This window comes from Rana temporaria, chromosome 3 (assembly GCF_905171775.1).
Source record: "Rana temporaria chromosome 3, aRanTem1.1, whole genome shotgun sequence".
In the NCBI taxonomy this organism is placed as follows: Eukaryota; Metazoa; Chordata; class Amphibia; order Anura; family Ranidae; genus Rana; species Rana temporaria.
This window is the reverse complement of record NC_053491.1, coordinates 138,954,045-138,975,472: the sequence shown is the minus strand read 5'-3', so window position 1 is coordinate 138,975,472 and position 21,428 is coordinate 138,954,045. Positions and strand designations below refer to the sequence as shown.

The 21,428-nt window shown below is 37.2% G+C and overlaps 1 protein-coding gene across 2 annotated transcripts in view; it reads left to right on the top strand.

Annotated features, from left to right (window-relative positions):
• The window catches only part of RELN (reelin), a 538,933-nt gene that overhangs the window by 256,972 nt on the left and 260,533 nt on the right, over window positions 1-21,428 (top strand). For both annotated transcript variants that reach the window (XM_040343494.1, XM_040343493.1), the window contains exons 7-10: window positions 2,737-2,833; window positions 3,233-3,284; window positions 9,281-9,377; window positions 11,158-11,398. In XM_040343494.1, the coding sequence (XP_040199428.1) occupies window positions 2,737-2,833; window positions 3,233-3,284; window positions 9,281-9,377; window positions 11,158-11,398 (487 nt within the window). The remainder of the gene's footprint in view (window positions 1-2,736; window positions 2,834-3,232; window positions 3,285-9,280; window positions 9,378-11,157; window positions 11,399-21,428) is intronic.

Sequence of the window (21,428 nt, the reverse complement as noted above, 5' to 3'; positions counted from 1 at the left end):
TTATATAAGGTTTTTTGACTGGTAAAAGTAGGAACTGTAACTTCAGACAAAAATATGTAATACAGTTATATACTGGTTAAAATAAAATACCCAAGTGTAATGTATTAATTAAATACATTCCCCTGTTCCTCATTCCCCTTACAAACTTTTTTTTTCTTCCTCCTTCTATTGGTTTAACTGGATGGACTTGTGTCTTTTTTAAACCAGAACTGAAAGCTTCTTTTTAACAATTACCTGTTTGTAGAAGTCAAGCTTGTGGTAGTATGGTACTGGACAGAAGGAGTGCCTTTACACATCACTGCAGCCTTCCACTGAATTTTTTTTCAAGAGCCCTGTCATTCAGTGGTGCAAAATGTACAAACATTATGCAAAATTATGAGCACAGATAAATCCTTTATTCAAAGAAATGCACAGCATTTCTACATACATGGAGGGGAATTCATAAAAAATGCCTGAGACAAGTTCAATCTAAACCCGAGGGAAAAAACAAAAAACAATTTCTATGACTTTCACTGAGTTTCCTGAAGATGTCAACTAATGAAACACATATAGAGGCGAGGCTTCAGGCTTGTCACTTCTGATTATGTCATATCCGGTAACTTGACCGCGTGCTGGCTCCAGGAGACAGCAGAACGAGAGCGTTCTTGCTTACAAAAACAGCTGGTTATTTTGAGTGCCGATTCAGAAATCTTTTAATGTGAATGGGCTACTTTTTTTTTTATAGTTCTATATGATTTTATACATTAAATAAAAACTGCATAATTAAGTTTTTTTAATCAGTGGTCTTTGTTGACATTGTGGTGCTGTTGAAAGGAGAAAGAGAATAGTATCCAGGGCTTGCTGGATGGTGGAGGCTGAGGAATAGAGGAGGTTATCTCTTTAAAAAGCACACTTGGACCTTCTTATTTATCATAAGAGGTCATGATTATCTGGTGAGTGATCACTTTATACATTAGTGTCACCTGTGGTGTCACATGGGATTAGAGCTTGGGTCGGCACATCTGAGGTGCGATATAAAGAAGAATTAAAGGAGAATTGATTTAATGAGAAATCATAGAACATTTGAATACAAACAGCATTAGCACATGGGACTTGTGTTGTCACATGAGAAAATGGATTTATGAATGCTATTATTATTGTGCAATTTTTTTTTCAATGTATAATTTATTGATTGGATATAGCTCCACCTCTTTTCTTTATAAATGACAAAAATAAATGATTTATTTTAAATAAACTGAAAGTCTTGTCAGTTCAAAACTGATATCAGTTTTTGGTAGGTACTGGAGAGGTAAACCACCTAATGGTTTCTCATACTCTGGTGATGAGATCCAGTTATTTAGTTACCTAGTTTGGACTAGTTTGAAAACCCCTGACTTCCACGCTGGACTTTTTATTTTTACTGTATTCCAAGCTTCAAGTTGTGTGGCAACATAGAGAGGAAAATATTAAAGAGGAAGCAATATCTAACAAGTGGACATTGATGGTCAGACTTTCAGGCCAGGGAAGTATGTTTTAAAAAAAATATATTTAATAGCATATAAATTAACAGACAATAATACAATATAATATTACAAAAGTTTTTTACAGAAAATTGATCACTGTACGTTCCTCAGAAGTCGCCAACGCACGTTTCGCCGTGGGGCTTCTTCAGGACGAAGACGAGGAATATATGTTTTAGCAGTGAAACAGAAATTTATCTGTAATGATACAGTATGGTAAATTAATAACAAAAACATATAAGAAAATTAAAATAAATGAATATTTCGAAGTGTATTTACATGTCCAATGGTCCTTCAACGGATACATCCATGAGGCATATAAGGCACAGGTAGAAAAAATCATCAGAGTCAGCAATAGGCTTGAATAAAAGTTCTCATAAGCCAGGGATCTAATTAATAAGAAATAAATGAGCTTATTATTATTGCATGGTGCCGATTGCTACCAAAGTGTGGAGACATGCACCCAAAGAGAATAATAAGTAGAAAGTAAGTACTTTCTACTTATTATAAATTTCTGTTTCACTGCTAAAACATATATTCCTCGTCTTAGTCCTGAAGAACCCCCCCCAAGGCGAAACGTGCGTTGGCGACTTCTGAGGAACGTACAGTGATCAATTTTCTGTAAAAAACTTTTGTAATAGTATATTGTATTATTGTCTGTTAATTTATATGCTATTAAATATATTTTTTAAAAACATACTTCCCTGGCCTGAAAGTCTGACCATCAATGTCCACTTGTTAGATATTGCTTCCTCGTTAATATTATTACAGATGTGGCCCATGTGAGTGCTATCCTAATGTCCCCATTTTTCTTACCCTCCCTTTCCTTTTTCTGGTTTTGATCCCTCTTTTCTCTCCTCCCCCCTTTTTATTTTTTCTCTTTTCCTCCCCTCTTTTTCTTATCCCTTCCCTCTTTTATTTTCCCTTCTTTTTTGAATCAACATAGAGAGGAAATATGACAGAGATCTCACCACTAGAGTGCCCAAAAGATATGAGAAGTCAGTAGGTAGTGCAATTCACCTGACTTATTCATGCCCTCACCCTTCAGTTAATGTTGATACATTTGTCATAAATGCATGCTCTACATTTTGAAGATGAGTTTCCACTTATGTAGATCACATGCAAAAAATAAAATAGAATGTTAGTTCATAAATAAATAATCTGGGTATAAAATGGATTTATTTAATGTATGCATTTTAAACCTTTTTGTATTCTGTGTGCAATTTTTGTTATACAGGATGCCATGCAGAAACTGTGAAGTTGGAGAGCTGTGTGGTGTTATAATGCATGGAGGGGCTGTTACATTTTGTGATCCTTATGGACCAAGAGAACTGGTAAGCCTTCTACATATAGGAAACATTGGCTTTCTGTGCCAATCAGGAACAAACCATGTATTCCTCTTTTCAAAGTAACATTATACAGATAATACAGATACAGATAATAGTAAAAATGATTATAAAACGATTTGTCATGTGTGATGCAAAAACATTACGAGGGTGTTATGTTCTGATTTTCAAAAAATAAATAAAAATGTATGCACTGGTGTAACTACCATGTCCATAGTTATCTATTGGCTTGTTATGATTTTTCTACATGCATAAGTCCTGAGTTCTTGATAACCAATGTGTTAGGCCCAAGAAACTTTTTCTGATATTCCAGCCAATTTGTGTTGCAATTTACAATTTTTTTTTATACCAACCAAACAACAACTAACTTGTTTTTTATTTGTTTAGTTAACAACCAGCCTAAACACCACTACAGCTTCAGTTCTGCAGTTTTCTATCGGTAAGTGTAATTTCTATTATACAATATACAGTTTTGCATATTCTCCCTCCAAATCTCAATTTCAGGAAAATAGGCATCTGCATCTGTGGACATGGTTGGATTTACCACCCACCCTTTGGTCCCTGATTTCTTGCTATTGCAAAATGACAGCAGTTTCTTATTGTAGCATTTGCCCCGCAGCCACATGGTGCATACCAAAATGGGATCTGGAATATATATATTCCTCGATGAACTTCCACCCTACAACCTACAATACAAACACTTAATCGTACAGTCTAGGCAGTATCTTGGCTATCGTGGGTGGCCTTAGTTAATTTTTTTGCTCCCAATGGGGCCTAGATTTCATCTGAGACAATACTTTTGACTGTTGAATCAGTTGATAACTATGAATATAAAGGGGCAGCAGGCCGCAGAAAGGAGTGTTTTTAGAGACCGCTGGATAAACATTTAAGCCTGGTACACACTATCAGTTTTTTTTTCCAACTCAGCAGGAGGAGATCGTTGTACGGTGATCAGATGTTAGTACAGTAATCTTCTCACTGAGCTATTGTGTTCTGAAATACCCCCCCCCCCCCCAGAACACACTGGTTAGCGCTCGCAGCCATAGGCTGCCAGTGTTGATCGGATTCCAACCGGATGTTGGTTTTCCAGCTTGCCCATTTGACAGAAGATAGCAATTCGCCAAAATTCTAATGGACAGGCTGGTTTTCTCACGGGCCAAATGTCGGACTGTTTCTGTTGAACCAGCTAATACCAGCCGATATTCGACCTGTGTGTACCAGGCTTCTAAGAGAAACTGAAGTTTGCTTACATAATTTGTAATAAAAACATCTTTGCTATTCTGAAGCTTCCCTCCAACCACTTTGCATATTATTTTATATATACTGTGATTCTGTACTTGCCAAATATGCTGCAGAAATCTCCCTCCACTAAGTCTAGCTGCAACCATTTTAACCGTGGGCAGCTGAAGTTTCTGCCTGTTCACTTCCTGGATTTACACAGACACACAGAGGCATACCTCCAGCTCTGCAGCCCTGCAGCTCTTATTGGCCCTTTTATTAATCGCCCCCCCCCCTTCCAGGCAAACTCTCATGAGAGTGAGAGAGAGAGCTGTGTATGATGTCATAAGCCTAGGCTAATGACCAGACAAGAAAGAGGAAGTGGGCTGTATAAGGTATTTATTGACAGAAAAAAAATGTTTTACTATCCATATATAAGTTAAAACAACAAGGGCAGAATATTTAATAGATGGAAAGTTGGAAAAATTACAGAAGGTCCGCTTTAAATTAGCCCTTAAGTGCTAGAGAGTAAATGTGACTTATTTAACTAAAGCTGTTTGCTCCATAAACTATTAAGAATTATTATTCTCAGATAATGTTTAGCCATTTATATACCTATTAATCTGAGATAGATACCTTGTAAAATAGGTGAGTACACCCCTCACATTTTTTGTAAATATTTTATTATATCTTTTTATTTGACAACACTGAAGAAATTACACTTTGCTACAATGTAAAGTAGTGAGTGCATAGCTTGTATAACAGTGTAAATTTACTGTCCCCTCAAAATAACTGAAGCCAGCCAGTATAAAAGGCTACCTCCCAAATACATGTGAATAGTAAAAAGAACTGTTAATTTAGTGTCATAACACATAGGTTTGACTGTCTATCTGTCTTATATAATGTAAAGTGATGTTTTAACCAGTTTATAATTAAGAATACACTGTTTATTGAAGTTAACTGCTCTGTTTTAAATGTCTATCTGCATTGGCATTTAGAATTAGCAAAACATATTTTTCATGCTTATTGTTATTGCCTGCTGTCTCAGTTTCTGCTTTTACAAGTGTAACTGACTTCATAGATAGCTTGTTAGCTAACACACTGGATTTCAAAAGAGCCAACTTCTTGCTAGAAGATAATAATTGGGATAAAATCTTATGAACAAAGAACACGGAGGAAAAATGGGTATGCTTTAAGAGCCTATTAAATAGGGGCATTAGCCAGTGCATCCCAATGGGAAATAAATTGAAAAGGGCTAATAAAAGCCCTGGGTGGCTTAACTCTAGCGTAAAAAATCATATAAAAGTAAAAAATACAAGGCTGAGGGATCATCATCAGCATTCCAACTTTACAAAGAATGCAACAAAAAATGTAAGGATACAATCAGGACGGCTAAGATAGAACACGAAAAGGCACATAGCAGAGGAGAGTAAAAAAGTCCCAAGAAAGTCCCATAAATAGTAAGAAAGGGAGGTCAGATGATATTTGTCCCTTACAGAATGATGAAGGGAATTTGGTTACTAAGGATGGAGAGATGGCAAAGGTATTTAATGTATTCTTCTGCTCACTCTTCACAAGGGAATCGGTGGGCTTCAGTAACCAAAACTGCAATGTTTATCCTCACGACATGTCACAGGAAGCACCCTCATGGCTAACAGGGGACAGAATTTGAATTAGACTTGAAAAACGTAACATTAATAAGTCACCGGGACCAGATGCCTTGCACCCAAGGGTACTTAAGGAACTCAGTCAAGTAATTGCCAGACCATTGTTCCTAATTTTAACCAACAGTCTACTGACTGGAATGGTACCAGCTGATAGGAGAAAAGCTAATGTAGCACCAATATTTAAAAAGGGCCAAGTTACGTCCCTGTTAGCCTAACATTAATTGTATGCAAGCTCTTGGAGGGGATGATAAGGGACTATATACAAGATTTTAGTAATGACAACGGTATCATTAGCAGTAATCAGCATGGATTTGTTTTGAATCATTCTTGCCAAGCCAATCTATTAACTTTCTATGAGGAGGTGAGCTACCATCTAGATAAAGGAAGGCCTGTAGACGTGGTGTATCTGGATTTTGCAAAAGCATTTGATACAGTTTCCCATAAACGTTAACTGTACAAAGTAAGGTCCATTGGCATGGACTATAGGGTGAGTATAGATTGAAAACTGGCTACAGGGGCGAGTTCAGAGGGTAGTGATAAATGAGGAGTACTCAGAACAGGCTTGGGGTGGAAACCTATTTAAATTATTCATAAACAACCTGGAGGATGGGATAACCAGCTCAATCTAAGGATAAATGTTCCCAGGGCGCTAAGGCGCCCACTGAAGGGCAGAAGCGCCTCTGGTTCCGCAAGCCCAACAAGCCTGCGGAAAAACCTGCTTCCGCATGAGAGTCTGCCCCCGCCCATCTCTCGGGTGGGGGGGCAGCTTCGCGAATTTGCGGCTCGGTGGATGTCTCTTCTTTCCGACCGGTGGGTTTGCGAAGTAGTTTCCTCGGGGTACAAGATAGAGTTTCTCTCTTGTCCGCCAAACAGATTTTTTCCTTCCAACCTCCAGCTTCCCCCGGGTCGTCGGGAGGCCCTGTTTGGGGCTGTTCAGGATCTGCTGGTCAGGGGGGTGATCGTGCCGGTTCCTTTACTGGAACAGTTGCAGGGGTTTTACTCCAATCTGTTTGTAGTCCCCAAGAAGGAAGGGGTCCGTCCAATCCTGGATCTCAAGGCCCTCAACTGTTTTGTCAGAGTGCAAAAGTTCAGGATGGAGTCGGTTCGCTCTGTAGTAGCACACTGGGCTATAAACAAATGTTACCAGGCAGACTTGCTTCATGACTTCTGCAAACCAGACCACAGATATCCCTGCTTCTGTGCACAGTTTGCACTCACACTGAAGCAAAGTATTCCAGATCACAAGTGAACTGTGCTCGGGACCACCTTTTGCAAGAGGTCCCAGGTACAGTAGTACACTTAACCCTTCCCAAACACAGATGGAACACTCACACTACCCAAACATCCCAGGTTTTAACTGTACCCAGGCTCAGTTAAAACTTCCAATGTAAGTTCACTCTAAATTTTTCTCCCCACTGGTAGGATTCACCCTACCCTTTTCACTACTTTTTACCACTGTTTCCAGGATTGAAAGTAAGGGATATGAGTTGAGTTGTCACCAGAATAAAAACAGAGAGAAAATCTCGCCATAGTTATTTTGTGGATAACTGGGGTTCTTCTTGACTGTTGAGAGATTTTCTTTCAATTCCTGTTGTGTCTATGTGACATGAGGAAAAGGTTAATCTCAGATGTGTTTTTAACTATTCCCTACTAAAATCTAATAAAAAGGTTTGGTTGTAGATATATTTGAATTGCTCTAATTCATTAAATATTTGACTGAAGTTCAGGTTAAATTTTTTCTAATTCCTAGCTAAATTTAAAAATGACTGCAGTTTTTCTTTACAGCAACTACTCTATATAATTCTAATTAGCAGATGTAATTTCTAGGATTGACATTGGTGCCTAAAACAAGGAATCCTCATTTCAAGTGAATTAGCTGACCAACTTTTTTGGAGTCATGAAGGAAGGTTTTTCTTTTCTTGCATTAACAGCCATAGCATTTTCTTTTCTAAACTCAATGCTCCCAACATTTTTGAAAGTTTGTACATTATGGAATAGTTTTACCCGTTTTGAAAATGTAACTGTTACTATTTAAAGCCGCTTGGCAGCTCGATACTTTATGATATCAAGCCCTGTTAAGTAAGGATACTGTTGTTTCATAACTGCATGCAAGAAGCCAACTTGAATTTTATTTATTAGTCCTCGCTAATGCATGATATGACACTACACTTTATTATTTTCTTATTAACATGTGCTTTGCATGTTCTATAAAAGTATAATAGAAATATAAAAAAAAAAAGTATATTCTCAAAGTGCATGCTAAACACTTCCGTTCTTTTTTTCTCTGATCTATGTGTTATAGTTATAAAGGCTAAATAAACCTAAAAGGACACTTTGCTTGACAGAACTAATGGTGATTTTGCAGTGATGCAGAATTTTTCTGATTAAAGTAGCGGGAGATGTCTTAATCTTCCTCTCATTATGTGTCTATTCATTCTAGTGTATACAATCATGTTTCGTTTCATCTTTCATGCTGTATGAATGTATTTGACAAACTAAGGATGAGGATGATTGGTTCTGAATGTGACTCCTCTAAGTAAAATAAATGAATATGATTAAAATTTGGAACCCTAGTGGGGTGTATAGCATGAGGATGGGCAGCAGATGTTCGGTCAGTGTAACCAAGACAGTGAAAGCAGATGCAGGATTGCTGATATATATATATATATATATATATATATATATATATATATATATATATATATATATATACGGTATATATATTATTATATACACTGCACACACACACATATACACTTATATTGAGGTGAAGAGCAATAATCTAACTATTGGCATACAATTAGTTTGCTTAATATGGTTGATTGTACAATATGAGGAACTGGTTTCATTTTTTGGGTTCTCTTTATCACCACTACTTAATCAACTACTGCTCGAATTATGTTCTATATTTCCTTCCTTTAGACTGATCTAGTGTGCTATTTACTGTAGTGTTGTGTAAGCATCTGCCCTTTTTAAATTTGTTCTAATACAGTTTGTCAGCATTATGTTATATCCAAGCAACATCTTGACAAAAACCCTTGTGAATTAGTAGACAGCAAACAATGTATTAGAACACTATGTAGGTTATACATTACATGTATTTGCTATTATTGTTTGTATTCCAATATACGTGATTTCAATGTGTCATCAAGTGTCTTAATTCTATATTTTTGTATATATGTGAAGCTTTAAGATTTAAAGGTGCAGTTTATCGATGATTGCATCAGTAACATTTGGGTCATATGCCAGTAGCATATATGTCTTTACGGAATGCACATAGTTCATATTGCTCCCTTGGGAAATCTACAATACATTACGCTTCTCATCTGTGATTTATCACTTTTATATCAATTCTGGCATCTAAAGCATGGATAAATCTGCTGCTTACTTTCCGCAACTGCTCTAATGTCATTTCATTATTGATTTAGTAATTTAACATATGGAAAAATGAGTGTGGTGTGTAAGGGTCACATGCCATTTGGAGCTGTTAAGGTATAATAAATGCTTTTGTCACTGTATAACATTTTGTTAATATGGTTATAACTTACAGGGTCAGGCTTATGTCGATTCAGCTACTCAGATCCTGGAATTGTGGTGTCTTATACCAAGAGCAATGCTACCAGCTGGTTTCCCCTTGAGAGAATCAGGTGTGTTCATGGATATCTGTATCTTCGCTCTGATTTCTACATGTTGGTGATCAATTATAAATATTTCATAAACTATGCTGTAATGACTGGTGTTAATTTATGCTGTATGATAGTTGCTTCTTGCCATGCACTCACCGGTCAAAACAACTTCTGTATAATCCACATTTTTGGTCTGAATGTACAATATATGTAAAACACTGCTTTATATAAAAACTTATAAATAAGTAAACTTTGATTGTATTTGAACTAATGATTGTGTAAAAAATACCTTAATACTACTCCAAAAATACACAACTTTTTCTATAATTTTTTTTTTTTTGGTTTTCCAGTAGGTTCACTGATTATTCAATATTTTAACTGCTCTTGTTCTGCTTTTTTCCACTGCGTTTTATAAAAAAAATTTAAAAGTAAGAACAACATATAGGAAAAGCCATTAAAATCTGATTAAATCAGATTTTGCTGTCTACATTGTGAATAGATGTCTATACTGAGAATCACTGCAGATTGGTAAGGTGCTACAATAACACAAATGTTTACACACACAAATCCCCGTGCTGGTGCTTATGCACGTGGCCCTGCTGTGATCGTGCCCAACGGCCACATGCACATTTTTTTTAGTTTGTTTCTGTTATAAAACATTGTAAATAAGTATGTTTTCTTCTTTACTGATGGTACTGCACTGACGGGCACTGATAAGGCGGCACTGATGGGCACCGATGAGGTGGCACTGATGTGGTGGCATTGATAGACATTGATGATGGGTACTAATATGCGGCACGGATGGGCACGGATAGGCGGCACAGATGGGCACGGATAGGCGGCACGGATGGGCATAGATGGGCACTGATAGATGTGTTGTACTAATGGATGCCAATCAGTGCCAAACAATATAAAGATAATAGTGCAGCGCAAACAATAAATACAAACTAATAAAAATCATTGGATAAAGTGAAAACATACAATACTCAAATATGTCAACGTGAAAATAGTATTTAAATAGAGTCCATAAAGTGCTCATGTGCAAATATAATCCAACAAAAAGGAAGATAAGGTGCAAAATCCAAAGTGTGATGTCCAAAGAACCTCCACTGAATAGTAGGAATGGCCTCTCACCTTAATACTTCGACCTACAATAGGTCACAAAGCATGGTATATACAGAGAACCCCCTGTTCTCAGAAAGACAGCAGCCAGATGCAGCAGCTCAATATCACTACGGCAGACTCAGGAACAAGGTAAGGCAATCAGGGCATATGGAAAAAGAAGAGAGGAGATCTAGTGCTCTCTGAAGCCAAACCAATCATTTTATTAAAAAGATTAAAATAAAACTCACATGTAAAAGCACTCTTCAGTGAGTGCAACGTATAAGCATAGCACAGATCAAAGCGTCCAACAGCTTAGATCAGATGGGTTAGCGATCGCGGGTGATGTCATACGTGGCCCCTCCCCCTCTTTTTAATAAAATTATTGGTTTGGCTTCAGAGAGCACTAGATCTCCTCTTCTTTTTCCATATGCCCTGATTGCCTTACCTTGTTCCTGAGTCTGCCGTAGTGATATTGAGCTGCTGCATCTGGTTGCTGTCTCTCTGAGAACAGGAGGTTATGAATAGTAACTCTACCTCTTATACAGTACATCTTCAAATTACAATTATATATTCAAATATTTAAAGCTGAACTCCAACTACAATATAAACTGTAGCAGGGGGGCCCCGTGCTACTCATTGGTGGCTATTTTCCTTTATCACTGCAACAGTTTGAAATATTTTAATATTTTTCTTCCAGTGCACCCTCAAATGTTAGCACAATCATCCACATTGTCTACCTCCCTAATGAAGCCAAAGGTGAAAATGTGAGGTTTCGATGGACACAAGAGAGCACACAGGCTGGAGATGTGTATGAGGCATGCTGGGCACTTGACAACATACTGATCATCAATGCTGCATATAAGCAGGTTGTGTTAGAAGATAACCTTGACCCAATGGACACTGGAAACTGGCTTTTCTTTCCTGGAGCTACTGTCAAGGTTTGTTTGTTTTTTTATTTTATGTTCTCTTCTGCCAGTTGATATTGTCTTGAGTTGTGATTGATAATATAGTTAGTAATAGTAAGAAAGTGACATTTAGCAACATTCACAAATTAATCCACCTGTTTTTGCTGCACAGTGGTTAGTGATAAGATTGTAAGTCAGTAGATAAATATGCAGAGTACTGACTTGAGATTGTGATATAGGAACTGCATTTACTAATTTAAGGCGGTATTAAATGCAAAAGCAAATTTGTTTTATTGACACTTACCAATTCTTAGATGTGATGGCTGCATTCGTTTTGTTTAAGCATTTTTTCTTCTATTTTCATATGGTGATCTGGCCAGTAAGTCTGTTTTTGCAAAAGAACAACCTTACTTGCAGATGTATCCGTTACAGGGATGAGGCAGACCATTCAACACTGGCAGGGGTGCTTATAGTGATTGGTTTTATTTATGTAAAACCTTTATCCCTAAAGGAAAAAGTTTGCTGCAACTGCTTATAAAGTTATAGCTGAAGTTTAGCTTAATTTTTTTAGTGTGTTTAAATCTACTAGTATGTCTAATACTCCCCTCCTCCCAGACTGACAATCCTGCTGTCCAAATGTGCCCCCTGTACTACATTATCCAGAATACAGAAGGTGTTTTTGGCCAGATCACCAGGTGAAAAAAGACAGAAAAAAAGTTTAAAAAATAAAAATAATGCAGAAATCACTTCCAATAATTGGTAAGGAGCAATATATAACATTTTGGGGTTTTCAGTTTAACCGCTTAAGGACCGCCGCACGACTATTTACGTCAGCAGAATGGCACGGCTGGGCACATGGACATACAGGTACGTCCCCTTTAAGATACCCAGACATGGGTTGCGAGCATGCCGCCGGCGTCTCGCTCGCGACCCGGTCCTGTCCTCCGTGTGTCAAAAGTGTCCGATGTGTCCGCCATAATGTCGCAGTCACCAAAAAAATCACTGATCGCCGCCATTAGTAGTAAAAAAAAATGATTAATAAAAATGCCATAAAACTATCCCCTATTTTGTAAACGCTATAAATTTTGCGCAAACCAATTAATAAACGCTTATTGCAATTTTTTTTTACCAAAAATATATAGAAGAATACGTATCGGCCTAAACTGAGGAAAAATATTTTTTTTATATTTTTTGGGGGGGATATTTATTATAGCAAAAAGTAAAAAATATTGAATTTTTTCAAAATTGTCGCTCTATTTTTGTTTATAGTGCAAAAAATAAAAAACGCAGAGGTTAACCAAATACCACCAAAAGAAAGCTCTATTTGTGGGGGAAAAAGGACACCAATTTTGTTTAGGAGCCAGGTTGCACGACCACGCAATTGTCAGTTAAAGCGACGCAGTGCCGAATCGCAAAAAGGGACCAGGTCCTTTACCTGCATATTGGTCCGGGTCTAGTGGTTAATACTGCTTTAACCACTTAAGCCCCAGACCATTTTGCAGCTAAAGGACCAGGCCACTTTTTTAAAAAGAGAAATACAGTCAAAGCTTGTTTGGCTGTACTTCTCCTATGGATCACAGTAGTGCAGTTCATTCTACACTACTGTGATCCATTTTTGGCAGACAGCATGCTGAAGACTGCTGATGTCACAGAGGCGGTCCAGGCTCAGGCAAGATCAGGCAATGGAGTCGAGATCGTCCCACATACATGGACTGACACCTGGCTTAGCCTCTTAGCAAGCCACTGAGAGCCTGAGCCGGCCGCTCCCTCCCCCTCCACAGCTCAGCACTCCAGTGAGTATGGAGGGGGCAGAGCAGAGAGCAGTGACTGACAGTCACCAGCTCTCTGAGAGCTGAGAAACAAGTGATCAGCGGTGATAGATCACTTAGTTCTCAGTGTCAGCAGGGGACAGATGCAGCATTGGACTGATGCTGCATCCACCTAGTTAAGTATGAAAAAAAAAGTCCAATGTGCAAGAGTGTAAACCTTCATACATGCACAATGAAGGACAACCAGAAGGAGCAGTGCTGGCCATTTAAAGAGATGCCCCCCCGGAATCTGCTGGATCTGTTATTTAGCCTACCCAGGACCAGTGCAGCTAAATGCACATGACATATATAGAGACAAAAATAATGATGCATTTCAATAAAAGTATAACCTTGAAGATGGCTAACAAACTGACAGAGCCCATGAAGCACTTGATATATCTATCTTGTTAAGCTTCTATGGTAGCAGAGTATGGTTATTAATAATTTCCATTATTCTCTACATGGGCAAATGAAGCTGAAAGAAGCCAGTTATATTGTATTTGATTAACCATCACAGAATATAATTCTGGCCATTTCTATTAGAACTGCATCACCTAATATGTCCATCCATCTGTTTTTGGTTGTGATAATGACCAACTGTTCTGCTCTGTTTCTTTCAGTGTATGTCCTGTCTGTTTGCTCTGTCTCTGCCATTTGAGTAACACACCAAGTTGTCATTGCTTTCAAAACTCTGTAGTTTTAAATAATAAAATCCTTTTACAGTATAAAACATAATAATAGTGGTCAGCAATAGCTGTACTTACCATAGAGCATGGGTGCAGTGAGGATCTTCTAGGCTTGGATGCAAGTGTAAATGAGAATGCCAACAACATAAGCACATTTATTAATATCACCTGCCATACACACAAATATTTCATATACACTACAAACATTTGTGAGTATGAAAAAGTCTTCTAACTGATAAAGGCACAGTGACAATGACAGGAAAACAGGAAATATTTATGAACTGGGGTCAGAACTTGATCCTTGTGGGTCTGGGCCTTTATTGCTGTTATAATGAATATACTGTCTTTGTCTATTTTTCACAGCTCTTAACTATCAGTTTACCATTCTGGTTTTAAAACAATAGTCTGAGCTGCAAGGTAAACCATAATGGCAAAAAGAGAAAAAGGGAATACAGGGATAAACATAATAAGGAGAATGTGGGGTACTGAAATACTGACTGTTTGTGTATTTATCATTAGGCCTAATTAGTTACTTGCTTTTAAAGATATTTATATTGAAGCCAATAGGAAAGCCCATCTACCATATAAAAATGCCACATTTTTATTGGGATCATAGATGCTGAAGATGTTAATACAAGTTCTAAAGATGAAAGATGACTGGCACACTTGACAGCATCTCCTTTTTTCCTCACTCATTATAATTGTTCAGACGTCTACAATCCCACATGCAGACTGACAGAGACTAAGAGAACAGTGTTTCATTTAGAGGCTGCCTCCCAGTGTACTTGTCACAATCAGCTAGATTATTGTAGTATGCAGGTTTGAAGATGAGCCAATTAAATCCAGTGCTGACATATTGGAGGGTTGACATAATAAAGCACACTTGGTTCTTTGCATCCTGTCTCCTGTTTGTCAGATTCATTTTTTTCCACAACTAGTAATTATTAACGCAGTTGGATTGGAGTTGTTTTGTTTGACTTGGAATTTAATTTTGTTTTACGGAGGAAGCAGTCTGAGATGCTAAAGGTTATGGCATAAGGTTTAACTGCTTAATTTTTTTATTTTTTTTGCCTTATTTCTTGTAGGCTTTTCAAGCTACAGTTTTATTGTTGTCACAGCAGACACATTTTAAATATGCAGATTTAAAAAACATAAATTAATGTAACTTTTTGTTTATTAACCACCGTCATTATATGTCAGCTCTTTGAAGAGGAATATCATTGTTATGGCAGCAGCTAGCTGCCATACCCCCAGTATCCTCTCCTTCAATTTGCGGTCCACTTTCAGATAGAATTGGTCTCTCCGTGGTGGATTCGCAGGGGGCAGGAGAGGGCATGTACACTCTGGGGGTCTCTGCCGCTTACCGGACCCGCTGGTAGCGGCGGAGATCACGTCTACTCTCCTCCGAGGCTGAGTGAGAGAAATATGGCCCCCACTCGGCTCTAAAGCATGGACTGGCGGAAGCTCTTAAAGGAGAAATGTTTTGTTTGTTTTTTTATTACATTTTTTTTATTATTGCATTTTTGTGTAAATTTGAGGTCTGAGGTCTTTTTGGCCCCAGATCTCATATTTAGGAGGTCCTCTCATGCTTTTTGTTTATTACAAGGGATGTTTAAATTCCTTGTAATAGGAATAAAAGTGACCAAAACATTTTTTTTTAAAGAACAGTGTAAAAAAAAAATTAAATAGATACAACTCTGTATGTTCCTTCGTTCCTCTGCCTATGTGGAGGGGGTGCAGTCTCTCCACCCTTCCCTGTGTACTGCTGGCAAGCAAAGAAAGATTTTTAACACAATCTGCACCTTTAAAAGGGTGTAGAAAGGGGGAAGACAGGAGATATACAAGTAAAAGTTATGTAGGAGGATTTGTCTCATCTCTGTATAGCATCTGAAGCTGTTCACTTCACTGGGTATATGTGAGGATTTACTAGAACTGGTAAACTGCAATATATTACGTTTTTGTTCTGAAGCCTCGTACACACGTCCGAGGAACTCGACGGGCGAAACACATCGTTTTGCTTGTCGAGTTCCTTGTGAAGCCGCCGAGGATCTCGGCGAGCCAAATTTCCCCATTGCCGTCGAGGAAAAAGACATGCTTTCTTTTTGGCCCGACGAGATCCTCTGCGGTTTCCTCGTGGAAAAGTGTACACACGACCGGTTTCCTCGGCAAAAAAAAAAAACAGCAAGCTTCTTGCTGGTTTTTGCCGAGAAACTCGGCCGTGTGTACCAGGCCTTATGGTTAGTTGCTCTTTAACCGCATGGCTGTTCTCTACTTCAGTCCTTTTAATACATAATTTAAAATAATCTTTATTTTTATTAAATATATTGTTAAAGCATAACTGTAGCCATTTTTTTTAGTACTGGATAGAGTAAGAAAGGGTTAGAACCACTGTTAAACTTTCATTGCTGATTGTGTCTCTACTTTTGAGATACACCATTTCTATCACAGAAAGTCATGATTTGAGATTTGTATAATGTTATAGTTGTCTCTGAAATGACAGGTGAAAGAAAATCTTTCAATTGAGACACCTACTACAGTGACAACTGTCTAATAGAGGATTCAACCTCAGTTTGGGGAGATTTCCTTTCACTTACTCTCACTTCCTGCACTTTGCTTCCTGTTGCACCTTAGGGAATTTTCTCAAATGGACATATCAGCAAAAAGAAACTTAACTGTTGTTTTGACCATTCTCTTCTCTATTCGAAACTAAAAAATAAAGTTTTGACAGGAGGTATACTTTTATAAATTATTTCTTGCAAATCTGCAAATTTATTCTAGTTACATGTTTATGTGGGGTTTTTTTTTGTGTGTGTTTTTAAGCTGCATAAGTTCATAGTTGCTGCAAGTGAGGTTGAATACATATAAATATGATTACATTCAGGCTGCGGTAGTGTTTTAATCTGATTTCAGTTTTAGAAAATAAACCCCTTAATGCATCATGTTTTTTACAGTTTATTGTGATTAGCTTTAAAATAGATTGATGTTGTGTATTGTTCTTGCTCTTTCACACAAATAAATGTTAAACATATACCATATACACCTGAAAATGTAAGGGTTTCAGTTTCTCAATAATTAATCACAATACAGATATGTTGTAATATTTTGCAATAGTTTTCCATTAATCTCTATCCTATTTATTCATCAACCGCTAATCTCAGCTTTGCTTGTTGCCTAGACTTTAATTAAAAAAATGTCCTCTCTAAGGAGAAATCAGAAGTGGCAAACATAATCACTTAAAATATTACAGTGATTACAGAAATTGGCTGTTGCATTTTCAATTTGCCCGCAAACTATATTTTCTATTGCCTCCAAAGTGTTCCTTGCATCTGCATTGTTTATCAGCTAATCTGGTTACCAGGAATGTTCTTCCACTTAGATGGGCTGACTGACAACTCCTTAATGGATGAAATTGATGACTTTATGCCCATGTAGAGGTGAAGGCAAAGTGGACAGATTTGTTTCCATCTGCTACCAGCCCTTTGCAAGCTGCCTGTCCCCAAATACCCAGCATACTCATTCCAATAAAAGCTATGTCGCCAAAAAATAAATTGTGAGGCTACAGCTGTCTGTAAGAATCCATTGCCCATTGGAGAAAATATGAAGAGAATCATAAACCTTCATCCCTCTTGTAAACTGGCAAAGTCATAGAAGCCAAAGAGACAAATCATTCTTCTGACTGGGAAAGCACAGTAAAACATGTAATAGGGACATTTACAACCAAACAAACCAAAAAGCATGACTATTAGCCCTAAAACTTGTATTTATTGTCGCTGTAACTGTGGGTAGCTTATTATTTGTTAGTGAAAGTATTGGCACACATACTACCTAAGATTTTATTACAAGTTTTAGCTCACTCTTTTTTTAGATTAAGTGTAAATGGCGTGACGCAACCAACTAGAAGACTTGATGTGCTTTTTACTACTTTGTGACTGCAGTAGACTTTTTTAAGTCCTCACACACAATGTACTGTGCCACAAGAACACTTATTAGGGATGCAACAGAAAACTAGAAATGCGCATTGTGCAATGGCAAATGAGTTATAGCCTAAAGTCAACCTAACCAATGCATACTGATGTTGTTTAATTTTGTCTGATGCATTATGACTTTTGGTCATAATGCATGCATGCATAGTGTGTGGGGGCATACATGATCCTCAGCACAGCTTGCTGTTGTTTGTGACAATCTTCCTGCTAAGCTTATTTCTTTAAATGTATGTCTAAACAGCTGTAATAAATAAAGTTTATGTAAAGGGTGAGGGGGTTACAATCCCTGTCTGTGTCCTCGTTAGGGAGATTTACTCTCTCTTTGTCCTGGTGACCAGTACTCTTTTAAGTTCAGACTGGTTAGTCCTGCCCTATTGGGTACAGTGCTATTATAAAAGTGAGGAAAAATCTAACATTTTGGGTTGTCACCACAAAAGTAATGGAAGGAAAATCTTTTAATGGTGACACTTCTTTTGGTGATAATTGTCTAATAGGACTATTCTCTTACTTTGGAGAGATTTTTTCTTTCTTACTGTCTAAAGGAAAGGAAGTGATGGGGAATCTACCCAGTGAAACACAGATTACAAAAAAAACAACAGGGGGTTGTAACCGTTTTTTACTCTATCCAAGATAAAAAAAAAAGGTTTTGAATTTAGATATACAAACTTGGTTGTTCAAAAAACAATCAAGTATACTGTACATTGAGAGCCAAATAATAGTAGTATCAGTAGTACCTTTTTACCTCACTATTCCATTCTTCTATTGAAAGCAAACCTGCCCTTACACAAGCATAGGTAAAGTGTATGTATAGACAAAACTTATTTTTTTCAGTTTTGAATAGAAGTAGTGTCCCCTTACTTACTGTGTTGGTGACAAAAACAGAAGTAAGAGGGGATATCCACAAAATAAGGTGAATTCCTCTGATGGTTCTCAAATGTTTAATTAAACTGCATAATTATTATGGGTTACCACAAAGTGAATAGTGTGCAAAATATTCCTCCCAACCATGTAGTACTTTATATAACTATTTATTAGTAACTATAACACATCTAATTAATTTGCTAATCTGGCTTTGGTATGGGATACTGTAGGTAATTATTACCTAACAGCTTCTCACTAAATAAGTACACAGACAGCCATGACTGTGAACATTTTGAAGCTGAGAGGGAGCCCAGGTGTACAAATTATATTGGAAACGTCACAAAAATTTTAACCATAGTACACAATTTGAGTTTTAATTTGAAAAGGGAGAGCTGCAGCATGACATTAACAGGCTCTACAGTGGTATAAAGCATTACAATTTTGTTAAAAGAACACTGGATATGTATTATCATAAGTGAGAAGGCATAGCCAACAATGGGTCACAGTTATGAGCCACTACAAAAGCAAGGAGGATTCTAAGCTTGCAAGGATAAACTGCTGAATGAGAGTAGAAGGCATTAGTGAGTCCCTGGCATAGAATTGACTATCTTTAAAGTATTGGATTGAAATAAAAGCTTACACTGAGTCCCCATCAAAAAGCTTTTAGTTAAGCATTGAGGGTTTTTTTTGCAATACTTCGATGGCATACAGACAAAAATTGGCTGGGCTAGGAAATACTCTGGTGAGGAATTATGTATGGATTATAATCATCCGTTCACAATTCAAGTTATCTGCTTTTAGCAGAATACCCAGGCTCTTGAAAATGTGCCAACAATAAGGATCAGTGATTTCTGGCTGAACACATTTCATTTTAAAAATAACCATGTCCTTACAATGAGCAGTGCTATGTTAGGCCATTCTGATAGTGACTACAGGGAGGGGCATTGCTTTCAGTCTCGTTGACACCTTTAAGTGAAACTGTAATTTGCATGCATTCAAAAGCCTGAAAATGAACATGCCGAGAAGTTAAAATTAGGGAAAATGCATGACATGCAGTTATAGTTTATTTATTGTCAACCTATAAATGCATTGATTTTATTCACATGGTAAGGTAATTCATTTGTTTATTTTAAATATATATAGTATGTTACTTGGCAAGAGAACTACTGTATAAGTCTGTGTCCATGCACTATATCAATCTGGTAGGTCAAAGAACTATGCAATGTAGAAATATCAAAGTATCAAATCGGAAACAAGTTTTGTTTCTGTTAACGTTTAACTTGGGTCTGCCTTCGCTCTCACTAAATATAATCATTACCTATTGACTATTCCCATTACATACACCAGTCATGGTACAACGTATAAAAAAAAAGGTAATCGGAAATATTTAGCTTTATTTGAGGTTACTTGTACAGTGACTTTTCTGAACAATGCATGCATATCTTAGAATGTTATAGAAACTTTACAATTAATATAGTGATGTGGAGTATATCTGGATTTTATTATTTTTTGTCATGTAATGTGTTTTTCCTATATCAATTTGTTTTGTCTTGAACACAAGTTAACAACACATAGGGGTAGATTTACTAAAACTAGTGTACTCAGAATCTAGTGCAGCTGCGCATGTTAGCCAATCATCTTCTAACTTCAGCTTGCTCAATTAGGCTTTACCAATAAAAGCTGGAAGCTGATTGGTTTCTGTGCAGAGCTGTACCAGATTTTGCGCTCCAGTTTTAGTAAATAAACCCTGCAGAGTGATTTTAGGGGAGAAAAAAACTACTTTGGGAAGTCTTAGCCCAGGTTCACACTGAGCTGCGGGAGTGAAGCCGTGCGAGTTCAGCTGAACTTGCACAATTTCACTCCCGCTTGTCAGTCCCGATTACGGGGACATCTGTGCAGGTTTCTGTTATGTAAATTGTGGGCCAAAATCGCAAAACGCAGTACAGAAACTATTTTTTTAAATTGGTGCAGCATTGCTGGTAAATGCCGCTGATTTGACATGTCAAATTGCACCAGTGTGAACAAGGGCTTTATCACCTTGACAGCAGTATTACAAAATAAATTACAATAATACAGATCTGAGTGTTGGCTTGGTCAAGATACTAGGCCACTTTGTTCTTTCTTCTAAGATATAGTACTGCTACTAGCAAGTGACCTTTCACTGATCGTATGTCTTGGTCTAATTAATTTGACCTTTACTGTCTACAAATGTATGCACAATACAGAAATTGAAAGTCACAGTGAAACGCAGCATTCCTCTCATGAAATGTGGCCCATTGTAGTGGAACTGATGAGTTGATTCAGATGACAATGTAAAGGATCTCCATATAAGACAGATGACACTTCGTGGATGCTACCTATAGCTACATTTTTGAGTTAGCTTATTAGATATTATAAATCAGTATTTAAATACAAAAAAATAATGCACTTATTAATGTATGCATGGTCCAATTCACATTCAACAGTGTTTATAAAACAATGTTAGTGTAATGCAGTATGATTTCTCAGCTATTTTGTTATAAATATATGCTTACTTAAGGACAAAAGAAAGCTGGGGGTGATTTGCTATGCAACTATTTGTTAAGCTACCATGACATCTGTCAAAACTAATGACACAGACTTCAACCAGATCAGATTTATCATTATATAAAGAAAATAAGTAAAAATACAGTCATTAAAATTTAGGTTAGCATAAACTAGCTTTGTGCATTTGTATCAGGAAATA